Genomic DNA, 27,808 nt, shown 5'->3' on the forward strand with positions numbered 1-27,808 from the left:
CAGTTGGAGAAGGTCCCACTGATAAGCACTCTTTGAGTCCGATTCTGTAGCCAACTGTGGATCCACCGGATCGTTGTTTCATCTAGCCCACGTTGAGCTCGTTTGCTCATCAGGATATCATGTGGCACTTCGTCGAAAGCTTTGCTGAAGTCGAGGTATATGATGTCCACAGCATTTCCACAGTCTACAAGGGAGGTTACTTGATCAAAAAATGAGATCAGATTTGTCTGGCAGGACTTGTTTTTGACAAATCCATGTTGGCTTCGAGTAATGGCGTTGTCAAGGTGCTTCCAGATGGATTGCTTTATGATCTGCTCCAGAATGTTCCCAGGGATTGATGTCAGACTGACTGGTCTGTAGTTCCCAGGTTCCTCCTTTTTACCCTTTTTGAAGATAGGGACAACATTAGTCCTCCTCCAGTCATCTGGCACTTCCCCCGTCCTCCATGATTGCTCAAAGAGAATAGACAGCGGTTCTGAGAGTTCTTCTGCCAGTTCCTTTATGACTCTAGGATGCAGTTCATCTGGCCCTGGAGATTTGAACTCATTCAAAGGAATGAGGTGTTCCTTGACCATATGCCTGTCGATCTCAAGCTGCAATCCTGCCCCTTCAGCCTGTACTTCGCCTTTGCCAGGGGGGTCATAGACCCTCTTTTGGGAGAAGACTGAGCCAAAGTAGCAATTGAGCACCTCTGCCTTTGTCATCTGTTATCATTTTGCCATCCTTATTTAATAGCTGAACCACCATTTCTTTCCTCTGCCTTTTGCTATGCACGTAGCTGAATAAAGCCTTTTTGTTGTTTTTAACATCCCCTGCTAGCCTCAGCTCATTCTCAGCTTTAGCCTTCCTGACGCCATCCCTGCAATTCTGTGCTATCTGCCTGTACTCCTCCTTTGTTACTTGACCTTCTTTCCACTTCCTATATGTGTCCTTTTTTGTTTTCAGGTCATCCCTAAGCTTTTTGTGAAGCCACATTGGCTTCTTCTGTTGTCTTCCACCTTTACTTCTTGTTGGAATTGCTTGTGATTGTGCCTTGAGAATTTCCTTTTTTAAAAGCTCCCACCCATCTTGGACTCCTTTTCTCGCTAGCATCGCTTGCCATGGGACCTTACTGATCATTGTTCTGAGTTTATGAAAATCAGCTTTCCTAAAATCCAGGGTACGCGTTTGACTACACTCGGCTTTTGCTTCCCTTAGAACCAAGAACTCAAGTACAACATGGTCGCTTTCCCCCAGAGTTCCTGTAACTGCTACTTTATCCACTAAGTCATCTCTGTTGGTTAGGATCAAGTCAAGGATAGCCGATCCTCTAGTTCCTTCCTCTACTTTCTGTAGGAGGAGGTTATCCGCCACACAAGTCAGGAATTTCCTGGAGGGGCCATGTTTTGCAGAATTTGTCTCCCAACAAATATCGGGGAAATTGAAGTCCCCTATTACTACTACATCATGCTTCCTTAAAGCATTGGCTATTTGCTTTTCAAAAGTTTCATCCTTGTCTTCTCCTTGATTGGGTGGCCGGTAGTAGACTCCGACCACCAGGTTCCTTTTATTCTTTGCTACATTTATTTCAACCCACATGCTCTCGATGGGGCTACCAAGCTCCTCCTCCTGTATTTCTGTGCAGAGATATGTATTTTTCACATACAGTGCAACCCCACCTCCCTTTCTGCTCCTCCTGTTCTTTTTGAACAAGTTATATCCTTCAATTGCTGTATTCCAGTCATGAGAGTTATCCCACCAAGTCTCAGTTATACCTATCAGGTCATAATTTCCCTCTTGAATTAAGAGTTCAAGTTCGTTCTGTTTGTTTCCCATACTCTGGGCATTAGTATATAGACATCGAAGACCATGTGCTTCATAGTCTGGCTTTCTTCCTACATGTGTCTGAAGACTATTATTGGGCGCTATCAGAGCTGTTCTCTCCATTGCAGTGCATGCGCCTATGTCCATTGTTACCCCCAACATTACATCTCCCTTCCCCGTAGTATTCAGTTTAAAGCCCTCCTGATGAATTTCTTCATGCTGTGGCCAAACACATTCTTCCCATCCTTTGTGAGGTGCAACCCATCCCTAGCCAACAGCCCATCTTCCAGGAAGTATAGCCCGTGGTCCCAGAATCCAAATCTTTCTCGTTGGCACCACCTTCGTAGCCAGTCATTCACCCGGAGTATTTTTCGTTCCCTTTCTATCCCTCTTCTAACTACTGGAAGGATGGATGAGAAAACTATCTGGGCCCCAAAGTTCTTGAGTTTCCTTCCCAAAGTTTCAAAGTCTGACGTGATCTCTTCGTAGCTCTGCTTGGCTGTATCATTTGTTCCCACATGGATGAGAAGAAAGGGATACCTGTCAGTGGGCTTTATGAGTGCAGGCAACCTTTCAGTCACGTCTCTAATCTGTCCTCCCGGGAGACAACATACCTGGCGAGTCCACGGGTCTTCGCGACATACTTGGGTCTTGATCCCACGCAGCAAGGAGTCTCCCACTGCTACCACTCTTCTCTTCTTCTTGTTGTAGGCCTGGGTTTCATCGCCTCTGCTTGACTGACCTTCAGCCTCTTGCTCACTCTCATGCAGGTTCCCCTGTGATTCTTCCTCTGCAGGCTGTCCTCCAGTCTCATCCGCAAGTACCTGTAATCGGTTCCACAGCTCTACTGCTTCCACTGGTGCAGAGTGGTGTCTAGTTCTTCTCCTAACTGTCACCCTTTTCCAAGGAGTATCCTCTATTCCATTTTTCTTCACCTCAGCATTTCCCACTGCCTCATCTTGCTGTTGCTCTTCAAGCTTCTGGTCTGCCCTTTGCTGCTGTAGTTCCCGCATTCTGTCCAAGAACTCTTCGTGTTCTCTTATTCCCCGGAGGGTCGACAGTCGCCGCTCCAGTCCACTTACTTTTTCCTCCAGCAGCGTGATCAACTTGCACTTGTTGCAGGTGTCGGCCACGTTGTTCTCAGGCAAGAAAACAAACATTGCACACACCTTGCAGGTCACCACCACTGGAGAGTCTTGTCCTTCCACAGCCTCTTTTCCCTTTTTGTGTCTAGCTTTGTGATTGTTCTAGACTAGCCTGTGCCTGCTCCTCTACTCAGTAGAGGTTAAAAGCAGAGTCCCACTGGTGTGAAAGTGTGTGTTACAAGACAAATAAATGGAAAAAAGTTAGTTAAAATAAAAAATAAAAATAATTTAAAAAATGTTAGGGGCCTCCCCCTTGACCTCCCCTGTCGAACTCCCCTGGCCAACTCCCGTTTGCTCCCCCTGTTCGCTCGCTCTCTGGGAGCTTGCCTGCTTCTGTAGTCCCTGGACCAGCTGGGTAGGGGAATGCATTAAGTGTTCCGCCTTTGGATCCAGCAGAATACTGGCCAGCTGCTTCAGCTGCTATCCAGGGCAGGATCTCCTTTTCATCCTCTTTATTTGGAAGGAGGGGGGATTGCATTGTAGCAGCCGTATCAGGGGTCAGACTAAGTAGCCTCATGCAGTCTCATGCTTCATGTTCTTGCTGAGCTCTTTCTCCCTTGAATATATTGTTGTAAGCTGACGAGACACAGGAATTCCTTATCTTGTCAAAGGTCATACAATTGTATATCTTGTTCTCTGCTGTTCTCTTCTGTTCTCTCCTTATCATGGCTACCCTATAACCCAGTTCTTGTATTATAAACAATAGTGCTAAGAGAAGAAATGTTGAGGATTGCAACCCCATGCGGGAGGGAGAGGAGGAGCCGTTTCATATGTGTCACAATGTCTATAAAACCAATGTGCTAATATAAATCGGGGCTTCTGGCTCTTTGGAAATGATTCCAGCCTTAAGCCCGCGCGTTAAGTAAAGGATCTCTTTTTCCTTCACTCCGTGGTCTCTCTGACTCTGGGTTCTGCAACATAAATGGTGCCGTGACTCGGATCTGGCAGGCTCTGAGCCAGACAGGTGGCAGTTGCCTGCTCTTGATCTCCGCACCGGGAAGACGAGCTCGGCGCATGCCTCCCTTTCTTGGCGCCACCGACCTTTTTGTCGAGTGAATGGGAGAAAGCCTGCGCCGGGATCGCCCAAACGGCAGCGAGCGGCAAGAGAACCTTGGGAAGCGGAGGAAGGAACTTGAGCCCTGCCTGTATCGCAGCTGCAATTGAGTTGAAACCCACATTGGAAGCCTTCAGGAGAAAGGCAAGTATATGGGAAAAAGAGGACCCCGCCTTTAGGGAGAAAGGCCACTGGGCAAAAAAAGAGAGGGCCCCGCCTCATGAAGAAGGTCAGTGTTGGTGGTATACGTATACAAAAGAACCTACTCCTTGCGGGTAGAAGGGGGGCCTGATCACACCCCCGAGTGGGCGCCAGTACCCAGCACGCCAGTACTCAGTAGGAAGCTGAGGAAGCCGTTTTCCGCTCTGGTAAAAAGTGGGAAAAGTGGGTGGCAGGGACATATGGATGCAGTGGAGAGATTGATGATTGTGTGAGTGGCTACTGCGGTTTCTGACGCATACCGTTGACCGTCCGGGTGCCCAGGCCAGTAGCAAAGTGCGTGGTGTGTAAAATCCTCTTGTGTCGGCCAGTGAGACCCCTTCCTCACTGACCAATTCCCATTCCCTAATTGTGTCTGTCTTCAATTTAGGAGGGAGGCTATGGGTGGTGGGGGAAGCAAACCTTGCACCCCCTTGGGATGTATGTCAAACAAAGAAGGAAAAAGGTTTTTTTTTTTTTTAAAGATTCAGAATAGAAAGAGAAAACAGCAAAAAGCTCAAGGTCGAGCTGAGAGGAAAAAAGAACAAGATCTGAGGCTGTTTATTAGAAAAATGTTGCAGGACAGCCTGGCTTTTAACAAAGCGTGGGAGCGTGAGAGTGTAAGGCCGAAGAAGTAGCTGTTAGCCTAGCGCGCCGAGAGGGGGGGGGCAGGAAAATTGCCCACAACGTTCTGAGTTGTGCAACATCATCACCTCGCCTAATTGAGATGAAATCCCTAAGAAATGGAAACTGAAAATGAAGACCCAGAAGATGAAGGCAAAATAGAAAATAAAGGTGAAGAATCAGCCCCCAGAGCACAGGCTAGACCCCTCTTCGAGTGGAAAGTGTGCCATAAGACTGTCCCAAAGCAGAATGAAGCGGAAAGACCATGTTGAAGATCTCTGTCAAGGTAACCGTGTTTAGCTTTGAACTGTGTTAGAATTGCATACAGCCTGTAGCTACTGACCATCGGCTATATGATTTCTGAAGAGCGTAACCATTAAGCTTTTGCCGTGGGATTCCCTGCAATGAAGAAATCTCACTGATTTGAGTGTCCAGTGTTACACTGCCTAAGTGTGTGCTGAAGAGACCGAGAAACCAGACAGCATGTTCCTGGCCAAGCCAAAATCGCGCTACTTCCATGCTCCTGAAAGCTGCAATAAACTGTGTAAGCTGGGAGACCCAACCTGAGTGAGAAGAAAAGAAGATATTGGAGCAACTGTCTTAAAAAACAATGAGATCTGTGTAGCTGGCTGGCTGACGCTGTCAGTGATGTTACAACTTTAAATTAAGACTGTTTTCCTGTTTGAGACCCCAGCGAAGAAAGCTGACCCGAGTTATTTGTTGCCCCTGCCAAAGCAAAGATTTGGCTGCCCTGTACCTCATCATGTCCTGTTTTAAGCTTGGGATTTACAAATACAAACAAACTGAGAAGCTTGCCTTTGAAGTCCTGCAAATCACCCCACCGCCTCCCCGAAGATTAATGGCTGCCTGAAAAATGCAAGTATAAGGCGATGCCCATCACCCCCCAGCATCCTGAGTTTCGGCACTCAGTGTTTCAGTGCTTTCGTGTACCAGGTTAGAAGAGAAAAAAAAAGAGTAAGTTTTTAAAATGTCTGTGAGAGAACCTGACAGAAGTAAAATAAAATTTACAGAGGAGTTGCCCAAGTTAAAGCATCATGGCTAGAGAGCTGAGCTGTGCCGCTCTGTTTAGACAGAGGCCTTGCTAAAAAGTTAAAGGCCCTTGTCTGTCAGAAGGGGTGTAGGGCCACACTTTCCCTTTTTAAACTGATGCAAAAGTGGAGAGCCTTTGCTGGAAACATCGCATCTTCATTGCCCAGAGCCTTCTCTGTTTGCCTCCATCATCATCTGGGCTTTTTAGAGACACTCTGCACATGAACTAAAATTTTAAATTGTCAAAGACTTGCCATGGACAGTGCTGTGAAGCTTTGGATAAACTTGAACTCTCATCGCTGTAGACTGTGTGTCTGTGTTTGTAGTCAGCTCAGTGTACAGCAGGCTGAGTTTGATCTATGACTTTTAGATTTCCTTCTGCCAGAACTCATGCAGCATAGAGTTGCCGATGCAAAAATGGTGACCTAGAACTCTTTGCGTGTGTGGGTATGCCCGTCCCTTGATTTTAATGGGCCCTGAGCTTTCAGCCAGAAGAGCAGTATAATTGCTGGATCTGCTCCATCATGCCTTACCATGCAAAAAGTGTTTTCCATTCATTGTGTTAAATTGCAGAAAAAGTTTGTTGTGTATATTTTATGATTTCTTAGATATTATAAAATATATGTGATATTTGCAGATTAGTGTTAGTTGCAACTCCAAATGATACTGAGTGTGGTTCCCGATGGATGACAAGGAAAAAAAAGAAAAAAAAACATTTATAAAAAAGAAGCGTGGCCATAGTTGCCCCCAGAATAAATTAAAAGCAGCTGATTGTGCCTGGAGCTTATTACCTGGGGTAAAGTAGCCACAATAATGTAATAGTTCTTTAAGATGAAGAAAATGTAACTAGAAGGAGAAGAAGAGCCTATCCCAAATGTGTGTCATTGGGACTAGTGTAAGGCAGAAAGGTTTAAGTAAGTGAGTTTAACTTGAAAAAGACAAATAAAGAAACAAGGCTGGTGCATGGATCAGAAAGTTTTATATAAAAAGTTTGAAACATGATCTGCAATACAGGCAGATCAGCAAGAAAAAAGAAAGCAAAAGAGAAAAAATTTATCTTCCCATACTAATAAATAAAAGTGTTATCAAGCACTTTGGGAAGCGAAGTTGTTTACAGGAAGCTGTGCCTGAGAACCAAACACTTCTAGCCTATGCTGAAAATGCTTGCTAGTGTTATGGGTAACATGTATGGTATAAAAACCCATTTAGCCCAATAGCTCGTGGTTCAGAGAAGCTGTCTGATCCAACCATTAAGTACGCCTGTGTGCTGCAAGTTACCCAATAAAGTCTCCTTGTAAGTAAACCCCCCCCCCCGCTGAAATCCCAAAACACAAGTGGGGATTCCATTTAAACCCTGCTGTTAGAAGCCATGAAAGCAGGTATGAAGAAGTCATTTAATATGACCAAAGTGTCTAAAGTGCTGCAAGGTGCCACCGAGGCCCCAGAGCGTACTTGGAGCGTCTTTCAAATGCCTATCGCCAGTATACCCCCCTCCTCAACCCAGAGGCCCAAGAAGACGTGGACGAAAAAAAAAAGAAGACCCGGCAGGGGCAGAAGATTCTTAAAAAAGAACCAGTGTGCCCAGTGTGGACAAGATAGACATTAGTGGCATGAATGCCCAAATAAAATAAATCAAATACACAAAAGAGAAAACCAAAGGGGCCAGAATGGGCGAAGAGGGAGACAGCTTGAGAGGGGCCGTGACATTGACTGTGAGGGGCCGTGACATTGACTTCATGATTGACACTGGAGTGGCATCAAGAGCAAGCAAACGTTAGCCTTAAACAAGAAGTCCAAACACTAAACAAAGTTCTTCAAGCCCAGCCTCGCTTTGTCTTAGAAAATAAGCCATTCCCATCACAGAAGTTCATCCTTTCCAATTAAGAGTTAAAGTATGAGTTAAAGAGGGAAAAATAACCCTTTGACTCCCAGATAGAGAAGACTGAAAACTGTCATACTTTCCACCCCCGCAGCTATGAAAGCAGCTAGAGTTAAACCCTGAATACATTAGACATGAGTCAAGAGAGCGAGAGGGGGAAAGTAGACTATAAACAGAAATCCTGAAAATCCTTTAAAAATCATTCTGAAAAAGCAGTAAGAAGACTCAGGCTAGACCTTACTGTGGACATACCAGGAAATTGTTCCCCCTGCGTACGGTCAGACCTGCAACTGGAGAATTGAAGAAGGGGACTAGACCCTACTGCAGCTTGCCAGGTGAATAGCTGCCCGGCGTACGGTCAGATCCCAAAGAAGATCAAACATGTGTGTTGTAGTGTTAGTAGTGTTGCATTGTGTTTCCTTAATAAGGTGCAAAAGGGGGGGTCTGCCCCTGGAAGGAGAAGTTTGTCCCAGTGATTTGCTGATAATTCCTGGCTTCACCTGGCTAACATCACGAGAGTAAAACATTTTTGTTTGCCAAGAGATATACCTGCAAACAGGCTTATTAGCTCTTGCCTAATACCTGTCTGTAGACATCCTGGGAAAATTCAAAAAGATACCAGGTTAAGTGTTTATGGTGTAAGTTTAACTTATTCCCAAAATGCTAATTGGGGCGTGGTTGCAAAGATCCTACCCCCTACAGAGTTCACTCTACGCACTCCCATCGTTGCTGAAACAAATGCTACGTGTGCACGAATGCTTAATTGTCAAAATTTTTTCCAGAAAATACAAAGCTATCCCTGGCCCCCTTCCACTGTAATAAAATTCAAAACATATCTTTTAATGATGCCCACATACTTTTGCCTCATGGATGGTTTTAAACATGTGGTTCCCGCACTTGGTCATTCATTCCTGCCAACTTGTCTAATAACCACCCATGTTGCCTCAGCCGCCAATTGAACTGGTGCCAATTTTTCCCCTGTAGCCCGAGAAAATCCGTCAACGGCAGCCTCGAGCACTCCAACTAACTAAAAATTGTAATAGTCATGTGCAGTTATATTTTGACTCAGAAAAATTGGCCTTAGCAATGTCACTGGTTAGGGTTCCAGGTTTAGCCTTGGCTGATGGTCTGGAGATCAACCGGTTAGCTTGCAGCTTAGCCAAAAGCATAAATGCCACCTCACGAGCATTGTCATTGTTAAATAAAGAGTTGCGTGATCTAAGAGGTGCAGTTCTAGAAAACAGAGCTGGTATAGATTACCTCTTCCTTCTTCATCATTTAAGTTGTGAGACACACCAAAAGCTCTATTGTTTTAACTTAACTAATAATGGCAATGCTGTAGATAAACAGATCAACAAGCTGCACAATATAGTAGCTAACAAAACAATTAGCTCAATTAGTTAACCCCTTGGCTTCCAGATCTTAGCTGGCTTGAAGCATTGTTCATCCTAATTCTACCAGTGTTGTTCATAAAAGTTCTGTTATGTCTCTGCGTTCCTTGTCTTATGCGCTGTTTAACCAATCTGTTTTATGTCTCAGCTAGTAAAACTGCTGCCCTCTACGCTCTAATAGCCCAACAAGAGGCTAAGTAATATGTATGTCACAAAAAGCTTTGTATAGTTATCAGAAATGCTATAATTGTAATGAAATTATGCATTTAAGGGGGGAATGTAGCAGCCATATTGGGGGTCAGACTAAGTAGCCTCATGCAGTCTCATGCTTCATGTTCTTGCTGAGCTCTTTCTCCCTTGAATATATTGTTGTAAGCTGACGAGACACAGGAATTCCTTATCTTGTCAAAGGTCATACAGTTGTATATCTTGTTCTCTGCTGTTCTCTCCTTATCATGGCTACCCTATAACCCAGTTCTTGTATTATAAACAATGGTGCTGGGAGAAGAAATGTTGAGGACTGCAACCCCACGCGGGAGGGAGAGGAGGAGCCGTTTCCTATGTGTCACAATGTCTATAAAACCAATGTGCTGATGTATTTCGGGGCTTCTGGCTCTTTGGAAATGATTCCAGCCTTAAGCCCGCGCGTTAAATAAAGAATCTTTTTCCTTCACTCCGTGGTCTCTCTGACTCTGGGTTCTGCAACAGCATCATTGGGCAGCAGCCCCCCTTGTGCCCCCTGGCTGCCCTAAGTAGTGTCTGGATGGGCTCATGCTGCTTGTCCCACCTGCTTTTGTCCTCAGAAAGTTACTCCATAAGAACCTATGAAGAACCATGCTGGATCAGACCACAGGTCCATCTAGTCCAGCATTCTGTTCATATAGTGGCCAACCAGCCGTCGTCCAGGGACCCAGAAGCAGGGCAACAGCACCCTCCTACCCATGTTCCCCAGCAACTGGTGTACATAGGCTCACTGCCTCTGGTACTGGAGGTAGCACATCGCTACTTGCGAGTAGCCATTGACAGCCTTCTCCAGGAATTTGTCCACCCCCCTTTTAAAGCCATCCAAACTGGTTGCCATCACTACTTCCTGTGGTAGTGAATTCCATAGGTTAACTCTGCGCTGTGTGAAGAAGCCCTTCCTTTTATCTGTCCTGAATCTCCCACCAATCTGCTTGATAGGATGACTCCGGGTTCTAGTATTTTGAGAGAGGGAGAAAAATGTCTCCTTATCCACATTCTCCACACCAAACATAATTTTGTACACCTCTATCATGTCTCCCCTTACCCGCCCTTTTTGCAAGCTAAACAATCCCAGCTGTTGTAACCTTCTCTCATAGGGGCGATGCTCCAGCCCCTTGTTCATTTTCGTTGCCCTTTTCTGCACTTTGTCCAGCTCTACAATATCTTTTTTGAGGTGTGGTGACCAGAACTGTACATAGTATTCCAAGTGTGGCTGCACCATAGATTTGTATAAGGGCAGTATGATATTGGCAGTTTTATTCTCAATCCCTTTTCTAATTATGCCTAACACGGAGTTTGCCTTTTTTTAGAGCAGCCGCACAGTGGACTGACATTTTCATCAAGCTGTCCACCACAACCCTAAGATCTCTTTCCTGGTCGGTCACAGCTACCTCAGATCCCATCAGGCTATACTTGAAGCTGGGATTTTTTGCCCCAACGTGCACCACTTTACACTTACTTACATTGAACCGCATTTGCCATTTGGATGCCCATTCTCCCAGTTTGGAGAGATCCATTTGGAGCTCTTCCCAATCTCTTTCTGTTTTAACCACCCTAAATAATTTGGTGTCATCTGCAAACTTGGCCACTTCACTGCTCACTCCTAATTCCAGATCATGTATGAACAAGTTGAAAAGCATTGGTCCCAATACAGATTTATTATTATTATTTATTAAATTTATTAATCGCCCATCTGGCTGGTCACCCAGCCACTCTGGGCGATGTACAACACACCATAAAACAATTTAAAACAATAAAATTCTACCATAATTTTTTTAAAAAAATACCCTAACCCACCCCAAATGCCTGCCTGAACAACCACGTTTTTAATGCACAACGGAAGCTCATTAAAGAGGGGGCATGATGGAGTTCCCTAGGGAGGGAGTTCCACAGAGTGGGGGCCACCACAGAAAAGGCCCTCTCCCTCGTCCCCACCAGTCTAGCTGTCCTGGCTGATGGGACAGAGAGAAGGCCATCTGAGGCTGATCTTGTTAAGCGGCCTGTCTGGTGTTGCTGGAGGCGCTCCTTAAGATAGGCTGGGCCGGACCCATATAGGGTTTTAAAGGTCAAAACCAACACCTTGAATTTGGCCCGGAAAACAACTGGTAACCAGTGCAACTCCTTCAGCACTGGAGTGATGTGATCTCGCCGGCGGCTGCCTTTAATCAGGCGAGCCGCCGCGTTCTGTACCAGCTGCAGCTTCCGAACCGTCTTTATTTATTTATTTATTGCATTTATACCCCGCCTTTCTCCCTCTCGCAAGGAACTCAAGGCAGCTTACATTATCCTCCTCCTCACCGTTGTATCCTCACAACAACAACCCTGTGAGGTAGGTTGGGCTGAGAGTCTGTGACTGGCCCAAAGTCACCCAGTGAGCTTCCATGGCCAAGTGGGGACTAGAACCCGGATCTCCCGGCTCCCAGTCCGTCACTCTCACCACTACACTACACTGTCTTCAAGGGTAACCCCACGTAGAGCGCATTACAGTAGTCTAAACGAGAGGAGACCAGGGCATGTACTACCGATGGGAGCAGATGGTCGGGAAGGAAGGGGCGCAGCCGCCGTATCAGATGGAGGTGATACAGCGCTGTCCGGCTCACAGCTGACACCTGAGCCTCCATGGACAGCTGGGAGTCCAAAATGACCCCCAGGCTGCGGACCTGGTCTTTCAAGGGTAGCCGTACCCCATTCAACACCAGGTCAACATCCCCCAGCCTCCTCTTGTCTCCCACCAAAAGTACCTCGGTCTTGTCAGGGTTCAGCTTCAGCCTATTCCTCCCCATCCAGCCACTCACGGTCTCCAGACATTTGGACAGGGATTCTACGGCCAACCTTGGTGAAGATTTGAATGAGAGGTAGAGCTGCGTGTCATCCGCATATTGATGACACTGCACCCCAAACCTCCTGATGATAGCCCCCAGCGGCTTCACATAGATGTTAAATAGCATCGGGGAGAGGATGGAACCCTGTGGCACCCCACAAGTAAGTGGCCACGGGTCCAAAACCTCCTCTCCCAGTGCTACCCTCTGGTACCTGCCGGAGAGGAAGGACCGGAACCACCGCAATACAGTGTCTCCAATGCCCAACCCCTCCAGGCGGTCCAGGAGGATACTGTGGTCAACGGTATCAAAAGCCGCTGAGAGGTCGAGGAGAACAAGGAAGGAGCATTCACCCCTATCCAGAGCCCTCCTCATATCATCCACCAAGGCGACCAAGGCCGTTTCTGTCCCATGCCCAGGCCTGAAGCCCGACTGAAATGGGTCTAGATAATCAGTTTCTTCCAAGTGTGCCTTCAACTGCACTGCCACCACCCGCTCAATCACCTTGCCCAAAAATGGCAGATTTGAGACTGGGCGAAAGTTGTTCAGAACTTGAGGATCCAAGGAGGGCTTCTTTAAGAGTGGTCTTATCACTGCCTCCTTGAGGGCTGATGGCATCACTCCCTCCTCAAGGGAGGCGTTCACCACCGCCCTGATCCCCTCACCCAGTCTCTCTCAGCAGCTCATAATGAGCCAAGATGGGCAAGGATCAAGTAAGCAGGTGGTCGGCCTTACAGATGAAAGCACCTTGTCCACTTCATCAGGAGGAAGCTGGAACCGATCCCACAAAACCGGTTGGCCACAGGCCGCCTCTTGCTCACTAACTGTATCCACAGTGTGCAGAGTAACACACCTAATCTGATCAATTTTATCTGCAAAGTGCCTTGCCAAAGCCTTACAGGAGGCCTTAGAATGCTCCAGTGGTTCCGGAGCCACAGGACCGACCAGGCTCCAGACCAATTGGAACAGCCTCCTGGGACAGCACTCTGCAGACGCGATGGAGGCAGCATAACATTCCTTTTTTGCTGCCTTCACCGCCACGTGATAGGCTGAAGATACAGCTTTAGCCCGTGTCTGATCGTCTTTGGAGCGAGACTTCCGCCACCGGCGCTCTAGCCGTCTCACCTCCTGTTTCAGAGCTCGTAACCGCGGATTGAACCATGGTGCAGTCCGAGCCCTGTTCAGGGGGAGAGGGCGTTTCGGAGCCACCCGATCTAATGCCCCAGTAATTGCGGCATTCCAGCCACCCACCAGGGTCTCGACCAAGTGGCCGTTGGCATGCCCCAGAGAATCCCCAAGCGCGTTCAGGAATCCATTTGGATCCATAAGACGCCTGAGGCGGACCATTTTAATGGGTCCTCCACCCCTGCGGAGGGGTTGTGGAACCGAGAAGTCCAACATCACCAGATAGTGATCTGACCATGACAAGGGGGTGGTGGATATACCCCCGACTTCCAGATCACTCCCCGCTTCTCCAGAAACAAACACAAGGTCTAGTGCATGACCGGCTACGTGGGTGGGCCCAGTTAGAATATGGTGCAGCTCCCAGGAGGCCATGGTCTCCATGAAGTCCCGAGGTGCTCCTGTGAGGATGGCCTCCGAATGTACGTTGAAGATCCCTGTGGAACCCCACTATTTACTTTCCTCCATTGGGAGAATTTACCATTTATTCCTGCTCTCTTCCTTCTGTTCATTAACCACTTACTGATCCTCTTATTCCATGACTGCTGAGTTTATAGAATCATAGAATACTAAGGCTGGAAGGGGCCCACAAGGCCATCGAGTCCAACCCCCTGCTCAATGCAGGAATCCAAGTCAGAGCATCCCTGACAGATGGCTGTCCAGCCTCGTCTTGAAGGCCTCCAGTCTGGGAGATCCCACCGCCTCCCCAGGTAATTGGTTCCATTGCCGTATTGCTCTGACACTCAGGACGTTTTTCCTGATGTTCAGCCGGAATCTGGCTTCCTGCAACTTGAGCCCATGATTCCGTGTCCTGCACTCTGGGATGATCAAGAAGAGATCCTGGCCTTCTTCTCTGTGACAACCTTTCAAGTACTTGAAGAGTGCTATCATATCTCCCCTCAGTCTTCTCTTCTCAAGGCTAAGCATGCCCAGTTCTTTCAGTCTCTCTTCATAGGGCTTTGTTTCCAGTCCCCTGATCATCTTTGTTGCCCTCCTCTGAACCCTCTCCAGTTTGTCTGCATCCTTCTTCAAGTGTGGTGCCCAGAACTGGACACAGTACTCCAGATGAGGCCTAACCAGTGCTGAGTAAAGGGGAACTAGTACTTCCCGGGATTTGGAAGCCATGCTTCTCTGAATGCAGCCCAAAAGAGCATTTGCCTTTTTTGCAGCCACATCATATTGTTGGCTCAGATTCAGCTTGTGATCGACAACAATTCCAAGATCTTTCTCGCTTGTAGTGTGGTTGAGCCACATATCCCCCATCTTGCAACTGTGCATTTGGTTTCTTTTTCCTAGGTGCAGAACTGGGCATTTCTCCCTATTAAATGTCATTCTGTTGTTTTCTGCCCAGCGCTCCAGTCTATCCCAGTCCAGATCACTTTGAATGTTGTTTCTGTCATCCAAACTATTAGTTATCCCACCCAATTTTGTGTCATCTTCAAATTTGATCAGCATTCCCTGCACCTCCTCCTCCAAGTCATTAATACAAATGTTGAAGAGCACTGGGCCCAGGACTGAGCCCTGCGCTACCCCACTCATTACCTCTCCCCAGCTTGAGAAGGTCCCATTGATAAGCACTCTTTGAGTCCGATTCTGTAGCCAACTGTGGATCCACCGGATCGTTGTTTCCTCTAGCCCACTTTGAGCTCATTTGCTCATCAGGATATCATGGGGCACTTTGTCAAAAGCTTTGCTGAAGTCGAGGTATATGATGTCTACAGCATTCCCATGGTCTACAAGGGAGGTTACTTGATCAAAAAGTGATATCAGATTTGTCTGGCAGGACTTGTTTTTGACAAATCCATGTTGGCTTCGAGTAATCACGGCATTGTTGTCAAGCTGCTTCCAGATGGATTGCTTTATGATCTGCTCCAGAATTTTCTCAGGGATTGATGTCAGACAGACTGGTCTGTAGTTCCCAGGCTCCTCCTTTTTACTAGGGATGCACGAAAGTCACTTACCTGGTCTCGCAGCTTGCTTCACGGTGGGGGGGAGGCGCTTCGCTGCTCCCCCCGAAGTTCAGGCTGGGGGGGGAGGCTTCCCTCCTCGCCCGGCCGAAATTCAGGCCGGGGGGGAGGCTTCCCGCCTCGCCCGGCCAAAATGCAGGCCGGGGAGAAGCGCCCCGTCTCCCCGGCCGCGAACTTCAAAAGGAAAAAAAAAAAACCCGCCCCTGTGATAGGCTACGTAACGATTATCGTAGCCTATCATGGCTAGATCTGCAAAGTCAGCCGTGATAGGCTACGTTAATCGTCACGTAGCCTATCACGGGTGACTTTGGGGCGGGGGGGAAGCGCGTACACAAATGGCGGCCCCCATAGGGAGCCGCCATTCGCGTTCCTTATTTGGTCCCTGTAGTCTACGTAAAGATTTACGTAGACTATGGCGAAAATAAGGGCAACGCTATTTGCATTGTCCTTACTTTCGCCGTAGTCTACGTAAAGATTTACGTAGACTACAGGGACCAAATAAGGAACGCGAATGGCGGCTCCCTATGGGGGCCGCCATTAGCCGTACGCATTTTTTTTTTTTTTAAAGTCACCCGTGATAGGCTACGTGACGATTAACATAGCCTATCACGGCTGACTTTGCAAATCTAGCCGTGATAGGCTACATTAATCGTTACGTAGCCTATCACAGGGGCGTTGTTTTTTTTTACTTTTCTTGTAATGGCGGCGGCGGCAGCCAGTCGAAAGACTGGCTGCCGCCCCTGCCCCTGACGAAGACCTGCCGAACCACCGCCGGGAGGGACATTCGTGAAAGGTAAGTCCCATCCCGGGGGGGGGGGGAGAGAATTTCTCCCCGAACAACCTTCGGAGAACCGAACACATTGGCACTCGGCCCCCCGAAGTTTCGGGGAGAAATTCTCCCCCATCCCTACTTTTTACCCATTTGGAAGATAGGGACAACATTAGCCCTCCTCCAGTCATCCGGCACTTCCCCCGTCCTCCATGGTTTCTCAAAGAGAATAGACAGCGGTTCTGAGAGTTCTTCTGCCAGTTCCTTTATGACTCTAGGATGCAGTTCATCTGGCCCTGGAGATTTGAACTCATTCAAAGGAATGTGGTGTTCCTTGACCATATGCCTGTCGATCTCAAGCTGCAATCCTGCCCCTTCAGCCTGCACTTCGCCTTTGCCAGGGGGGTCATAGATCCTCTTTTGGGAGAAGACTGAGCCAAAGTAGGAATTGAGCACTTCTGCCTTGTCTTTGTCATCTGTTATCATTTGGCCATCCTTATTTAACAGCTGAACAACCATTTCTTTCCTCTGCCTTTTACTATGCACATAGCTGAAGAAAGCCTTTTTGTTTTTAGCATCCCTCGCTAACCTCAGCTCATTCTCAGCTTTAGCCTTCCTGACGCCATCCCTGCAATTCTGTGCTACCTGCCTGTACTCTTCCTTTGTTACTTGGCCTTCTTTCCACTTCCTATATGTGTCCTTTTTTGTTTTCAGGTCATCCCTAAGCTTTTTGTGAAGCCACATTGACTTCTTCTGTTCTCTTGCACCTATTCTTCTTGTTGGAAGGGTTTGTGATTGTGCCTTGAGAATTTCCTTTTTTAAAAGCTCCCACTCATCTTGGTTCACTGTATGTGAAAAACCCATATTCACATGATTCACTGTATGTGAAAAACACATATCTCTGCACAGAAATACAGGAGGATGAGCTTGGTAGCCCCATCGAGAGCATCTAGGTTAAAATAAATGGAGCAAAGAATAAAAGGAACCTGGTGGTCGGAGTCAACTACCGGCCACCCAACCAAGGAGAAGACGAGGATGAAACTTTTGAAAAGCAAACAGCCAATGTTTTAAGGAAGCATGATGTAGTAGTACTGGGGGATTTCAATTTCCCCGATATTGGTTGGGAGACAAATTCTGCAAAACATGGCCCCTCCAGGACATTCCTGACGTGTGGCGGATAACTTCCTCCTACAGAAAGTAGAGGAAGGAACTAGAGGATCGGCTATCCTTGACTTGATCCTAACCAACAGAGATGACTTAGTGGATAAAGTAGCAGTTACAGGAACTCTGGGGGAAAGCGACCATGTTGCACTTGAGTTCTTGGTTCTAAGGGAAGCAAAAGCCAAGTGTAGTCAAATGCATACCCTGGATTTTAGGAAAGCTGATTTTAATAAACTCAGAACAGTGATCAGTAAGGTCCCATGGCAAGCAACTCTAACGAGAAAAGGAGTCATAGAATCATAGAATTCAAAATCAAGGCCATCGAGTCCAACCCCCTGCTCAATGCAGGAATCCAAGTCAGAGCATCCCTGACAGATGGCTGTCCAGCCTCGTCTTGAACGCCTCCAGTGTGGGAGAGCCCACCACCTCCCCAGGTAATTGGTTCCATTGTCATATTGCTCTTACAGTCAGGACGTTTTTCCTGATGTTCAGCCGGAATCTGGCTTCCTGTCACTTGAGCCCATGATTCCGTGTCCTGCACTCTGGGATGATCAAGAAGAGATCCTGGCCTTTTTCTCTGTGACCTTTCAAGTGCTTGAAGAGTGCTATCATATCTCCCCTCAGTCTTCTCTTCTCAAGGCTAAACATGCCCAGTTCTTTCAGTCTCTCTTCATAGGGCTTTGTTTCCAGTCCCCTGATCATCTTTGTTGCCCTCCTTTGAACCCTCTCCAGTTTGTCTGCATCCTTCCTCAAGTGTGGTGCCCAGAACTGGACACAGTACTCCAGATGAGGCCTAACCAGTGCTGAGTAGAGGGGAACTAGGACTTCCCGGGATTTGGAAGCTATGTTTCTATGAATGCAGGCCAAAAGAGCATTGGCCTTTTTTGCAGCCACATCACATTGTTGGCTCATATTCAGCTTGTGATCGACAATAATTCCAAGATCCTTCTCGCTTGTAGTGTGGTTGAGCCACGTATCCCCCATCTTGTAAGTGTGCATTTGGTTTCTTTTTCCTAGGTGCAGAACTGGGCATTTATCCCTATTAAATGTCATTCTGTTGTTTTCTGCCCAGCGCTCCAGTCTATCCAGATCACTTTGAATTTTGTTTCTGTCTTCCAAAGTATTAGCTATCCCACCCAATTTGGTGTCATCTGCAAATTTGATCAGCATTCCCTGAACCTCCTCCTCCAAGTCATTCATACAAATGTTGAAGAGCACTGGGCCCAGGACTGAGCCCTGCGCTACCCCACTCGTTACCTCTCCCCAGTTTGAGAAGGTCCCACTGATAAGCACTCTTTGAGTCCGATTCTGTAGCCAACTGTGGAATGCTGATCAGATTTTTCAGATGACACAAAATTGGGCAGGATAGCTAATACTTTATAAAACTGTAACAGATGACAAAGAAAAGGCAGAGGTGCTCAATTCCTACTTTGGCTCAGTCTTCTCCCAAAAGAGGGTCTATGACCCCCTGGCAAAGGCGAAGTACAGGCTGAAGGGGCAGGATTGCAGATTGAGATCGATAGGCATATGGTCAAGGAACACCTCATTACTTTGAATGAGTTCAAATCTCCAGGGCCAGATGAACTGCACCCTAGAGTAATAACGGAACTGGCAGAAGAACTCTCAGAACCACTGTCTGTTCTCTTTGAGAAATCATGGAGGACGGGGGAAGTGCGAGATGACTGGAGGAGGGCTAATGTTGTCCCTATCTTCAAAAAGGGTAAAAAGGAGGAACCTGGGAACTACAGACCAGTCAGTCTGACATCAATCCCTGGGAAAATTCTGGAGGAGATGATGAAGGAATCCATCTGGAAGCACCTTGACAACAATGCCGTGATTACTCGAAGCCAACGTGGATTTGTCAAAAACAAGTCCTGCCAGACGAATCTGATCTCATTTTTGGATCAAGTCACCTCCCTTGTGGACCGTGGGCATGCTGTAGACATCATATACCTCGACTTCAGCAAAGCTTTTGACAAAGTGCCCCATGATATCCTGATCAGCAAACGAGCTCAAAGTGGGCTAGAGAAAACAACGATCCGGTGGATCCACAGTTGGCTACAGAATCGGACTCAAAGAGTGCTCATCAATGGGACCTTCTCCAACTGGGGAGAGGTAACGAGTGGGGTACTGCAGGGCTCAGTCCTGGGCCCAGTGCTCGTCAACATTTTTATGAATGACTTGGAGGAGGAGGTGCAGGGAATGCTGATCAAATTTGCAGATGACACAAAATTGGGTGGGATAACTAATACTTTGGAAGACAGAAACAACATTCAAAGTGATCTGGATAGACTGGAGCGCTGGGCAGAAAACAACAGAATGACATTTAATAGGGAGAAATGCCCAGTTCTGCACCTAGGAAAAAGAAACCAAATGCACACTTACAAGATGGGGGATACGTGGCTCAACCACACTACAAGCGAGAAGGATCTTGGAATTGTTGTCGATCACAAGCTGAATATGAGCCAACAATGTGATGTGGCCGCAAAAAAGGCCAATGCTCTTTTGGGCTGCATTCATAGAAGCATAGCTTCCAAATCCCGGGAAGTCCTAGTTCCCCTCTACTCAGCACTGGTTAGGCCTCATCTGGAGTACTGTGTCCAGTTCTGGGCACCACAGGTGAAGAAGGATGCAGACAAACTGGAGAGGGTTCAGAGGAGGGCAACAAAGATGATCAGGGGACTGGAAACAAAGCCCTATGAAGAGAGACTGAAAGAACTGGGCATGTTTAGCCTTGAGAAGACTGAGGGGAGATATGATAGCACTCTTCAAGTACTTGGAAGGTTGTCACAGAGAGGAAGGCCAGGATCTCTTCTCGATCATTCCAGAGTGCAGGGCACGGAATAATGGGCTCAAGTTACAGGAAGCCAGATTCCAGCTGAACATCAGGAAAAAATTCCTGACTGTAAGAGGAATAGGACAATGGAACCAATTACCTTGGGAGGTGGTGGGCTCTCCCACACTGGAGGCGTCCAAGGCGAGGCTGGACAGCCACCTGCCAGGGATGCTCTGATCTGGACTCCTTCATGGAGTAGGGGGCTGGATTTGATGGCCTTGTAAGCCTCTTCCAACCCTACTATTCCACAATTTTGTATGATTCTATGGTCCAACTGCCTTCCTAGCTGGTTTTCTGCTTCTGATATATTTAAAGAATTCGTTATTTTTGGCCTTGATGTTGTTAGCGATATGCTCTTCAAAATGCTTTTTTGCATCTCTTTTTGTCTGCTTGCATCACCTTTGTGCAAGCTTGTGCTCCCTTTTGTTTTCCTCACTTGGGCAAGACTTCCATTTTCTGATGGAAGCTCTTTTTTCCACTGGGCACTGGCCCTGTCCTCTGGCCTCGTGTGGCCCCAGCATGGCAGGGAGCGTGGCCTTCCGAGGCACAGGTGCGGCTGCCACAGCAGTGGCAGCACAAGGGCCTGGCAGTCTGTGATGTGGGGTCCCTGTTGGCATGGGAAGGGCTGGGGCTTGCCCTGGTGGACCTCACAGCACGGCTGGCAGCAGGGCAGAAAGGCGGTGCTTGGTACATCCCTCATCTCACCATCCAGGATCCTGGTTGGCCCCAAGATGTGGAAGTAGCCCGCTGGCTCTGCAGGGCACAATGGCTGCCTCTCCCCTGCTATGGAGGCCTAGGGCTGCCCTGGAGTCAGGGCCTCTGTGGAGCCTCCGCCCCTACCTGAACACACACCCAGACACGTGCCCAGAGCAACCGCTCTTTATTGCCTTCAGCTGTGCCACGGCTCGCTCCTGTCTGCAGGCCACCCTTAGGCCTTCTTGTCGTCTTTCTCCACTAGCCTCCGTGGCCCTGAGGGGGGAAGAGGCAGAGCACGTGAGCCAGAGGGGGCAGGCAGGGCCTGGTGGGCCTGGCCCTGCAGCAGGGCCTGGTAGGCAGAGTTGTCCTCCGTGCGCCCGGTGAGCATGGCGTTGCGCAGTTCGGGCATCTCAGCAAAGGGCAGATAGGCTTCTCCTGGGGGAGAGAGAGGCAGGTGTGGGACACAGCGGTGCTGTGGGGGGCGGCTCCAGGGGCACAAGGCCAGAATGAAGGGAAGGACTTTGTTCAGAGCAAGTGAGTCAGTCGCCCATTAAGCCAGCCAGGACTGTGGTGGAAAAGGGAGGTGTGGCTGATGAATTCTCTGCACACACAAAAGGTTGCTCTCGGGCTGGGCCACGAGTCTGTTGTGAGAGACCTCCGCGTTTGCAAATGACATGCTTGATGCAAATCTTCCAGGCAGCTATAGAATCTAGATTTAGATTGGTGGAATTAGTTGGGTTGCTGAAGGCAACAGAGCAGAGGAAAGCTGGAGAACCCCCTGGGGGCAACTGGGTCTGCACATCCTCACGGCTGCTGCTCCCGTGCGCTCGTCGCCCAGTGGCTGCGGCAGGTTTGTGCAAAGCAGTGGAGAGCACGGCAATCCCAGAAGGCCCCACTGAAGGTCCAAGGGCCAGCTTAGCTCGAGGGCAGGCCGACCTCCGGTGTGGAAGATGTTCCTTGTTTTTTACTAGAACCATCAGATCCACCAAACGGAGCCTGGTGCAGAAGACCTCTGCCTAGAAGTCAAGAATTCTGAGACCAGGGTTTTGGTGTGTGCCCCAAAACCGAAGGGAGCTCACCACCCATCCACACAGAAGCCCACTCCGGGCCACCCTGCCCAGCCTTCTTCATTTCCGCGGAATACGTCAGGGCAGGGCCCAGCGGAGAGCCATTTTGGGGCTGCTCCTGATCGATCGGGAGTCAGAGGCCCTCGCTGGCCGCCACAAAGCACCCGGTACAGCCCAGCCGGCCTTCCTGGCATCCTCTCGGCTGGGGCAGAGGCCCGGGGCGGGTGGGGCAGAGAGGGCTAGCTTCAGCGGAGGGCGCCGGCGCCTGCGGCGTGCGGGGAGGGCCAAGGGCCGGGCCTGAGCGGCTCCAGCCCGGAAGGCGTTCTGCTTCCGCCGGCCTTGGGTGGCGCGCGGCATCCGCGCGGCAGGCGGGGCGCGGCCCAGGGCGCTCCCCCTGCCCTGCGCAAAGGCGAGGCTGCGCCGCCCCTGCCCTCCGGAGGGCGGGCCGGGGGCCGGGAGTTCTCTGGCCGGCCGGCCGGCCGGCCAGGCGGGAGCGGCGGGGCTTGGCTGACAGGAGGGGGCCCGAGCAGCCGCTGTGCCTGCTCACAGCCCCGCCCAGGGCGCAGGGCCGGCCACGAGCCCGGCCCGGCCCCGGCGAGGGGGCGCAGCGGGGCCGCCCTGGCCCCGCCTCGCGCAGGTCACGCGCCCCAGGAGCACAGCCAGGCCCCCGGCGGCGCGCCTCCCGCCCCGCCCCGCCCCGCGCAGCCCGCCCCGCCGTACCGCATGGCCGGCCGCCTTTGCGGCGCGTCTCCTCGGACTCGAAGAAGGTCTCGTGCTCCTCCCAGCGCCGGTCGCAGGCTGCGCACAGGAAGCTGGACGTGAACCCCGCGCAGGGGCAGCCTAGAGGGGGAGGGCGCGTCAGTGCCCGAGGCAGGGGCTGCCGGGCCACGCTGGGCGTCTCTGCCGCGGGCCCCGGGCTCCTCGCTGGGCAGGAGCGTCAGCTGGGCCGCTTCGAGCTGCTGCGGCGCGGCGCGCGGCCTCCGGGCAGGCCGTGGCGCCCTGGTTCAAGGCCCTGCTCAGCCGCCGGGGTCGCCCGGGCAGCAGCTTCGGGCCGGTCGCTAACCGCCCCCGCGGGGCGATGCCGAAGAGAAGTCAGGAGGAGCCCCGGCAGGCCCGCCCGCGGGGGGCACGCGGCGGCCACTGCTCGCCCGCACCTCTCCTGGCCCTCGGGAGCCGCCCCGGCTTGCCCCCTCCCGCGCCCCTCCGTGCGCGCTGCTTCCGCTCGCGCCGCCTGGCCAGGGGCTGGGGAAGCGCGGGGCAGCGGCGTGGTCAGCTGTGCCGCGGCAGAAGCGCCTCCGCCAGCTCCCGGCACAGGGACGGGAAGGCGCTCGACCCGCGCGATGCGGAGGGAGGCGCCGCGCCCGCCTCCCCGCGGGCGGGCGCCCGAAGGCGGAGGAGGGGCCCTCGCCATAGCCCGGCCCAGCTGGCGCCGGGGGGCGCAGCGCTTTGTCGCGGCCGCGCCGCTTCTTGCAGGCTCCTTTTCTTCTTCAGACGTTTCGCGCCCATTGCTTGCAGTCGGCTGAAAGTGCGTGCACCGGCCCCAGGGCTGGCCTACATTTCCGCCCTTCCCAAGGGCACGTCTGGAGACTGGGAGGGCTTTGGAGGAGCCTTCTGCCCATGGCAAACTATCCCCCCGTCTGCCCCCTTTTGCTTCTGCTGGCTTCGGAGAGGCAGGTGCTGCGGAGGTGGGGAGGGGCCCTTTGGGGTCGATCCCCCTGCCCAGACTGGGCCTCTTCGTCTGCCCTTGAAAGGGAGATCCAGGTGGCCCTCTAACTCAGGAGTGGGGAACCAGGGGCCCTCCAGTTGTGGTTGGACTCCAACTCCCATCATGCCCAGCCACTGGTCCTGCCAGCTGAGGCTGATGGGAGTTGGGGTACAACACCACCACAGGCCCACCACCCTTCCCACAGCCCCCAGGACACTCTGGCGAGGACCATGGGGTGGCAGCCTAGAAGTGGGCTCCCCACTGTGGAGGAAACGGGCCAGTGCCCCCCCTCCCCCCACGTCCTGTCTGGGTGGGCGGGACATGGCATGCGCACAGGGCTGCTTGAGCACAGGCAAAGGGCCTCCCTCCAGCCCCTGGCAGCCACACATGTGGGGGAGGGACCATTCTTGGGAGGAGCCCCAAAGGCAGCGGGAGCGTGATCCCAGCCGAGGTGACCCCTTCTTGCCACGGATTTCTTTGGGGCACCTGTGCGCCGCGTTCTTGGCCTCAGGTGGCACTCAGCCAGCGCACAGCTGACCTGACCTCTGTGCAGCCAGAGCCAGCCTTCTCCCAAAGGGCCAATTTCTCCTAGGTGAGCTGAGGGTCTCAAAGGAGTCTCTGGGGGCATCCGCACAACACAGCCGCCCGCCGTGGGTTATTTAACCCTCGGTGAGTCTGTGGCGCGTGTGGGGCACGTGCAGCCCCCGTTTTGGATTTGCAACCCCCACTCGGAGGATAGTCGTGTCATGCAAGGCTGGGGAGTGTGGGCTATGCAGTGGGCTCAGGCTGCGTGGCAACCCCAGGCGGGGCGGGGCGTGCACCAGGGCACCTGCAAGCGCCATGGCTCGTCTGAGCCTGGTCTCTGCCTCTCGAACCCTGCAAGCAGCTCCGTGGGATGTGGAGCTGGGGGAGGCAGAGGGGCTCCTCAGGGAAAGCCTATTTTTCCTTTGGAAAAATGCCCCATTCCCCCCACCCCGAGCCTCCACATCTCCAGTGCTCTGTGCATTCTCCCCGAGTCCCCTTCCCAAGAGCAGCATCGCAGCCAAGGTCCTCCCGTGCTCAGGCACCTGCTCCCTGCTGGGGAAAAGGCACAGCCCCACTCACCTCTGGCCCCGCAGGCCCAGGCTCCGGTCGGTGCGTGCTCCTCGTGGGTGTGTTTGCAGCGGCATTTTGCCCTCCAGGCAGCTGCATCAAAGCCAGTTCTCCTCTGCAGCCAAAATTCACCCACCTCCTCTGGGCGTGATGGGATGAACATGTAGCTCTGGCATCTGCAGTTGGGCACAGTGCAGGGCACGGTTGCCCGCCTCTCTGAAACAGACAGCAGGCTCGTCAGGAGAGGGGGCTGGCTGGGGGTGGGGAGGGTAGCAACAAGAACCAAAGTATTCCCTGAGCAGGGCGTGGGGGGAAGCAGTTCTGGGAAGCACCAGGGAAGAACTGAGGCTGAGGGCAGGAGCACTTTGGAGATGGCTGGCAGTCGGAGTAGCACAGCGTTTTCAACACTTCGGTCTCCTGTGGCATCTCTACAGCATTTGCAGCAACAAATATTGCAGTGTGTATGTGTGCATAGTGTATGTGCGCGCGCGCGCCTTTATAAAACCCTTTTAATGGCTGGTTTAGCCATGTTGGGGCAGAATCACCCTCAGGGCAGAGCTAGGAGAAGAAGAGTTCACTTATTCTGCTGCGGAGTTGCATAACATGGGCTCTCGGTCACCTTGAATAAACTGGAGTTAATTGATAGACTAGAAACGAAGGCTGATGTCTTAACGGACACGCTCCATGATCAGTGCTGATGTGGTGTAATGCCACAAATTATGCTGGCTTACAACTTACCCTCCAGGCACCCACACTTTTTCTTGGTCTTCAGGCCCAAATCCAGATGGGGACAATGGAGTGCCTGGGAACAGCAAAGATGCCCCACATTGTCCGGTCCCGTATTGCCTTAGGAAGCACCTGAGGAATCCTCCTGTGAGCTGGCCCATGCCTTATCTCAACAGCTGGCATGGAGGGTCCTGACCAGCAAGAGGCCCCCCTTCTTAGGCTTGCTCAGCACAGAGGAGGTTCCAGTGTGGCACTAACCACAAGGCTAAATGACATGAGAATTCAAGCGTCTTCTGGATTTGGAGCTGCAGCACAGAGAACGTGCAGTCGCACTCGTGTCCTGCTTGTGGCTGTCCCGTGAGCAGCTGCTGGGCCGCTGTTTGAGAAGAATGCTGGACTAGATGGACCCTGGGTCTGGTCCAGCGCAGCACAGTCCTATCTGGATGGTCGCCAGCCTCCCAGATCGGAGGCCTCCGACTGTCCTCTGCAGGGCAGATGGAGCACAGAGGGGACCCTCCCCTCCGGGCTCTGGCTGCCCTGCATTTTTCCGCCTAGGTGCAGCTTCAGGGAGAGGGACGGGGCCTGGAGGCCCAATAGGAAGCTGTGTAACGCGGCTTCCACGGTCCCCTCCCCCTTTTCCCTGTCTCCATGCGCCATTTCTTAGCACAGAGATGTAGCCCGCATGGGGAGAACCGCACTGGCTATGGGGGGGGGAGAGACACTGTTTCTGGGAACCAAGGCCAGAGCCCTGGCTCCAACCTCCGTTCCCAGAAACTGAACAATCCTGTGGCCCTCCAGACAGATTGCTCCCTTATGTTCTTATGCAGTGACAGAAGAATACCGATCTACCACGTGGAGTTTCCCTGCTGGCCTGCTGCAGGACACTTGCAACTGCTTTGGAAGCTCAGATGCTTGGTGGGAATAAAGCGGGCCGGGTGGTACAGTGTTGCAGTTGAGGTTAAGCACCCTCTTTCCATACACCACACACAAATTACACCACTTCACAGAAGAAAAGATGTGTGGGCTAAGGTTGTGAGCTTAACGGTCTAACTTGATATTCTTCATAAGTCCCTGTGAGTCCCCCTTTCAGAGGGGAAGAGGCACCAAACTACAAATGCACTGAAATAAAAATAATGAAACAGCCCATTCATGCTCAACGTCAGTCCAGTCCATTCCTACACGCTGCCAAGATGCACTGTTTCTTAGAGCCTATTAAGAGTAGTAGTAGTGGGAGACTCCTTGCTGCAAGGGATCAAAACCCAAGTACGTCGCGAAGACCCGTGGACTCGCCAGTTACGCTGTCTTCCAGGAGGATGGATTAGAGACATGAGTGAAGGGTTGCCTACACTCATAAAGCCCACTTACAGGTATCCCCTTCTTCTCATCCACGTCGGAACAAATGATACCACCAAGTGAAGCTACAAAGAAATCACATCAGACTTTGAAGCTTTGGGATGGAAACTCAAGAACTTTGGGGCTCAGATAATTTTCTCCTCCATCCTTCCAGTAGTTAGAAGAGGGATAGAAAGGGAAAGGAAAATACTCTGGGTGAATGACTGGCTACGAAGGTGGTGCCAACGAGAGAGATTTGGAGTCTGGGACCACGGGCTATACTTCCTGGAAGATGGGCTGTTGGCAAGGGATGGGTTGCACCTCAGAAAGGATGGGAAGAATGTGTTTGGCCACAGCATGAAGAACTTCATCAGGAGGGCTTTAAACTGACTCCTACTGGGAAGGGAGAGGTAAGGTGGGGGTAACAATGGACGAAGGCTCATGCACCGCAACGGAGAGAACAGCTCTAATAGCGCCCAATAATAGTAGAATCATAGAATAGTAGGGTTGGAAGGGGCCTACAAGGCTGTCGAGTCCAACCCCCTGCTCAATGCAGGAATCCAAGTCAGAGCATCCCTGACAGATGGCTGTCCAGCCTCGCCTTGAACGCCCCCAGTGTGGGAGAGCCCACCACCTCCCTAGGCAATTGGTTCCATTGTCGGATTGCTCTAACAGGAAGTTTCTCCTGATGTTCAGCCGGAATCTGGCTTCCTGTCACTTGAGCCCATTATTCCGTGCCCTGCACTCTGGAATGATCGAGAAGCGATCCTGGCCTTCCTCTCTGTGGCAACCTTTCAAGTACTTGAAGAGTGCTATCCTATCTCCCCTCAGTCTTCTATTCTCAAGGCTAAACATGCCCAGTTCTTTCAGTCTCTCTTCATAGGGCTTTGTTTCCAGTCCTCTGATCATCTTTGTTACCCTCCTCTGAACCCTCTCCAGTTGTCTGCATCCTTCTTAAAGTGTGGTGCCCAGAACTGGACACAGTACTCCAGATGAGGCCTTGTAGCAGCCATATCAGGGGTCAGACTAAGTAGCCTCATGCAGTCTCATGCTTCATGTTCTTGCTGAG

General features: G+C 50.9%; 1 protein-coding gene across 1 annotated transcript in view; it reads right to left on the bottom strand.

The window, feature by feature from the left end:
- Positions 1-20,964: 20,964 nt before the first annotated feature.
- The window catches only part of FAM221B (family with sequence similarity 221 member B), a 62,141-nt gene continuing 55,297 nt past the window's right edge, over positions 20,965-27,808 (bottom strand). Inside the window, exons 6-8 of the mRNA XM_084832748.1 lie at positions 24,694-24,897; positions 22,605-22,724; positions 20,965-21,252 (exon numbers count right to left, since the gene is read on the bottom strand). Coding sequence (XP_084688874.1) covers positions 21,050-21,252; positions 22,605-22,724; positions 24,694-24,897 — 527 coding nt within the window. The 3' untranslated portion in view covers positions 20,965-21,049. The remainder of the gene's footprint in view (positions 21,253-22,604; positions 22,725-24,693; positions 24,898-27,808) is intronic.

Source organism: Heloderma suspectum, chromosome 2 (genome assembly GCF_057233095.1).
Source record: "Heloderma suspectum isolate Gila_16-S chromosome 2, 16-S_ref, whole genome shotgun sequence".
Taxonomy (NCBI): Eukaryota; Metazoa; Chordata; class Lepidosauria; order Squamata; family Helodermatidae; genus Heloderma; species Heloderma suspectum.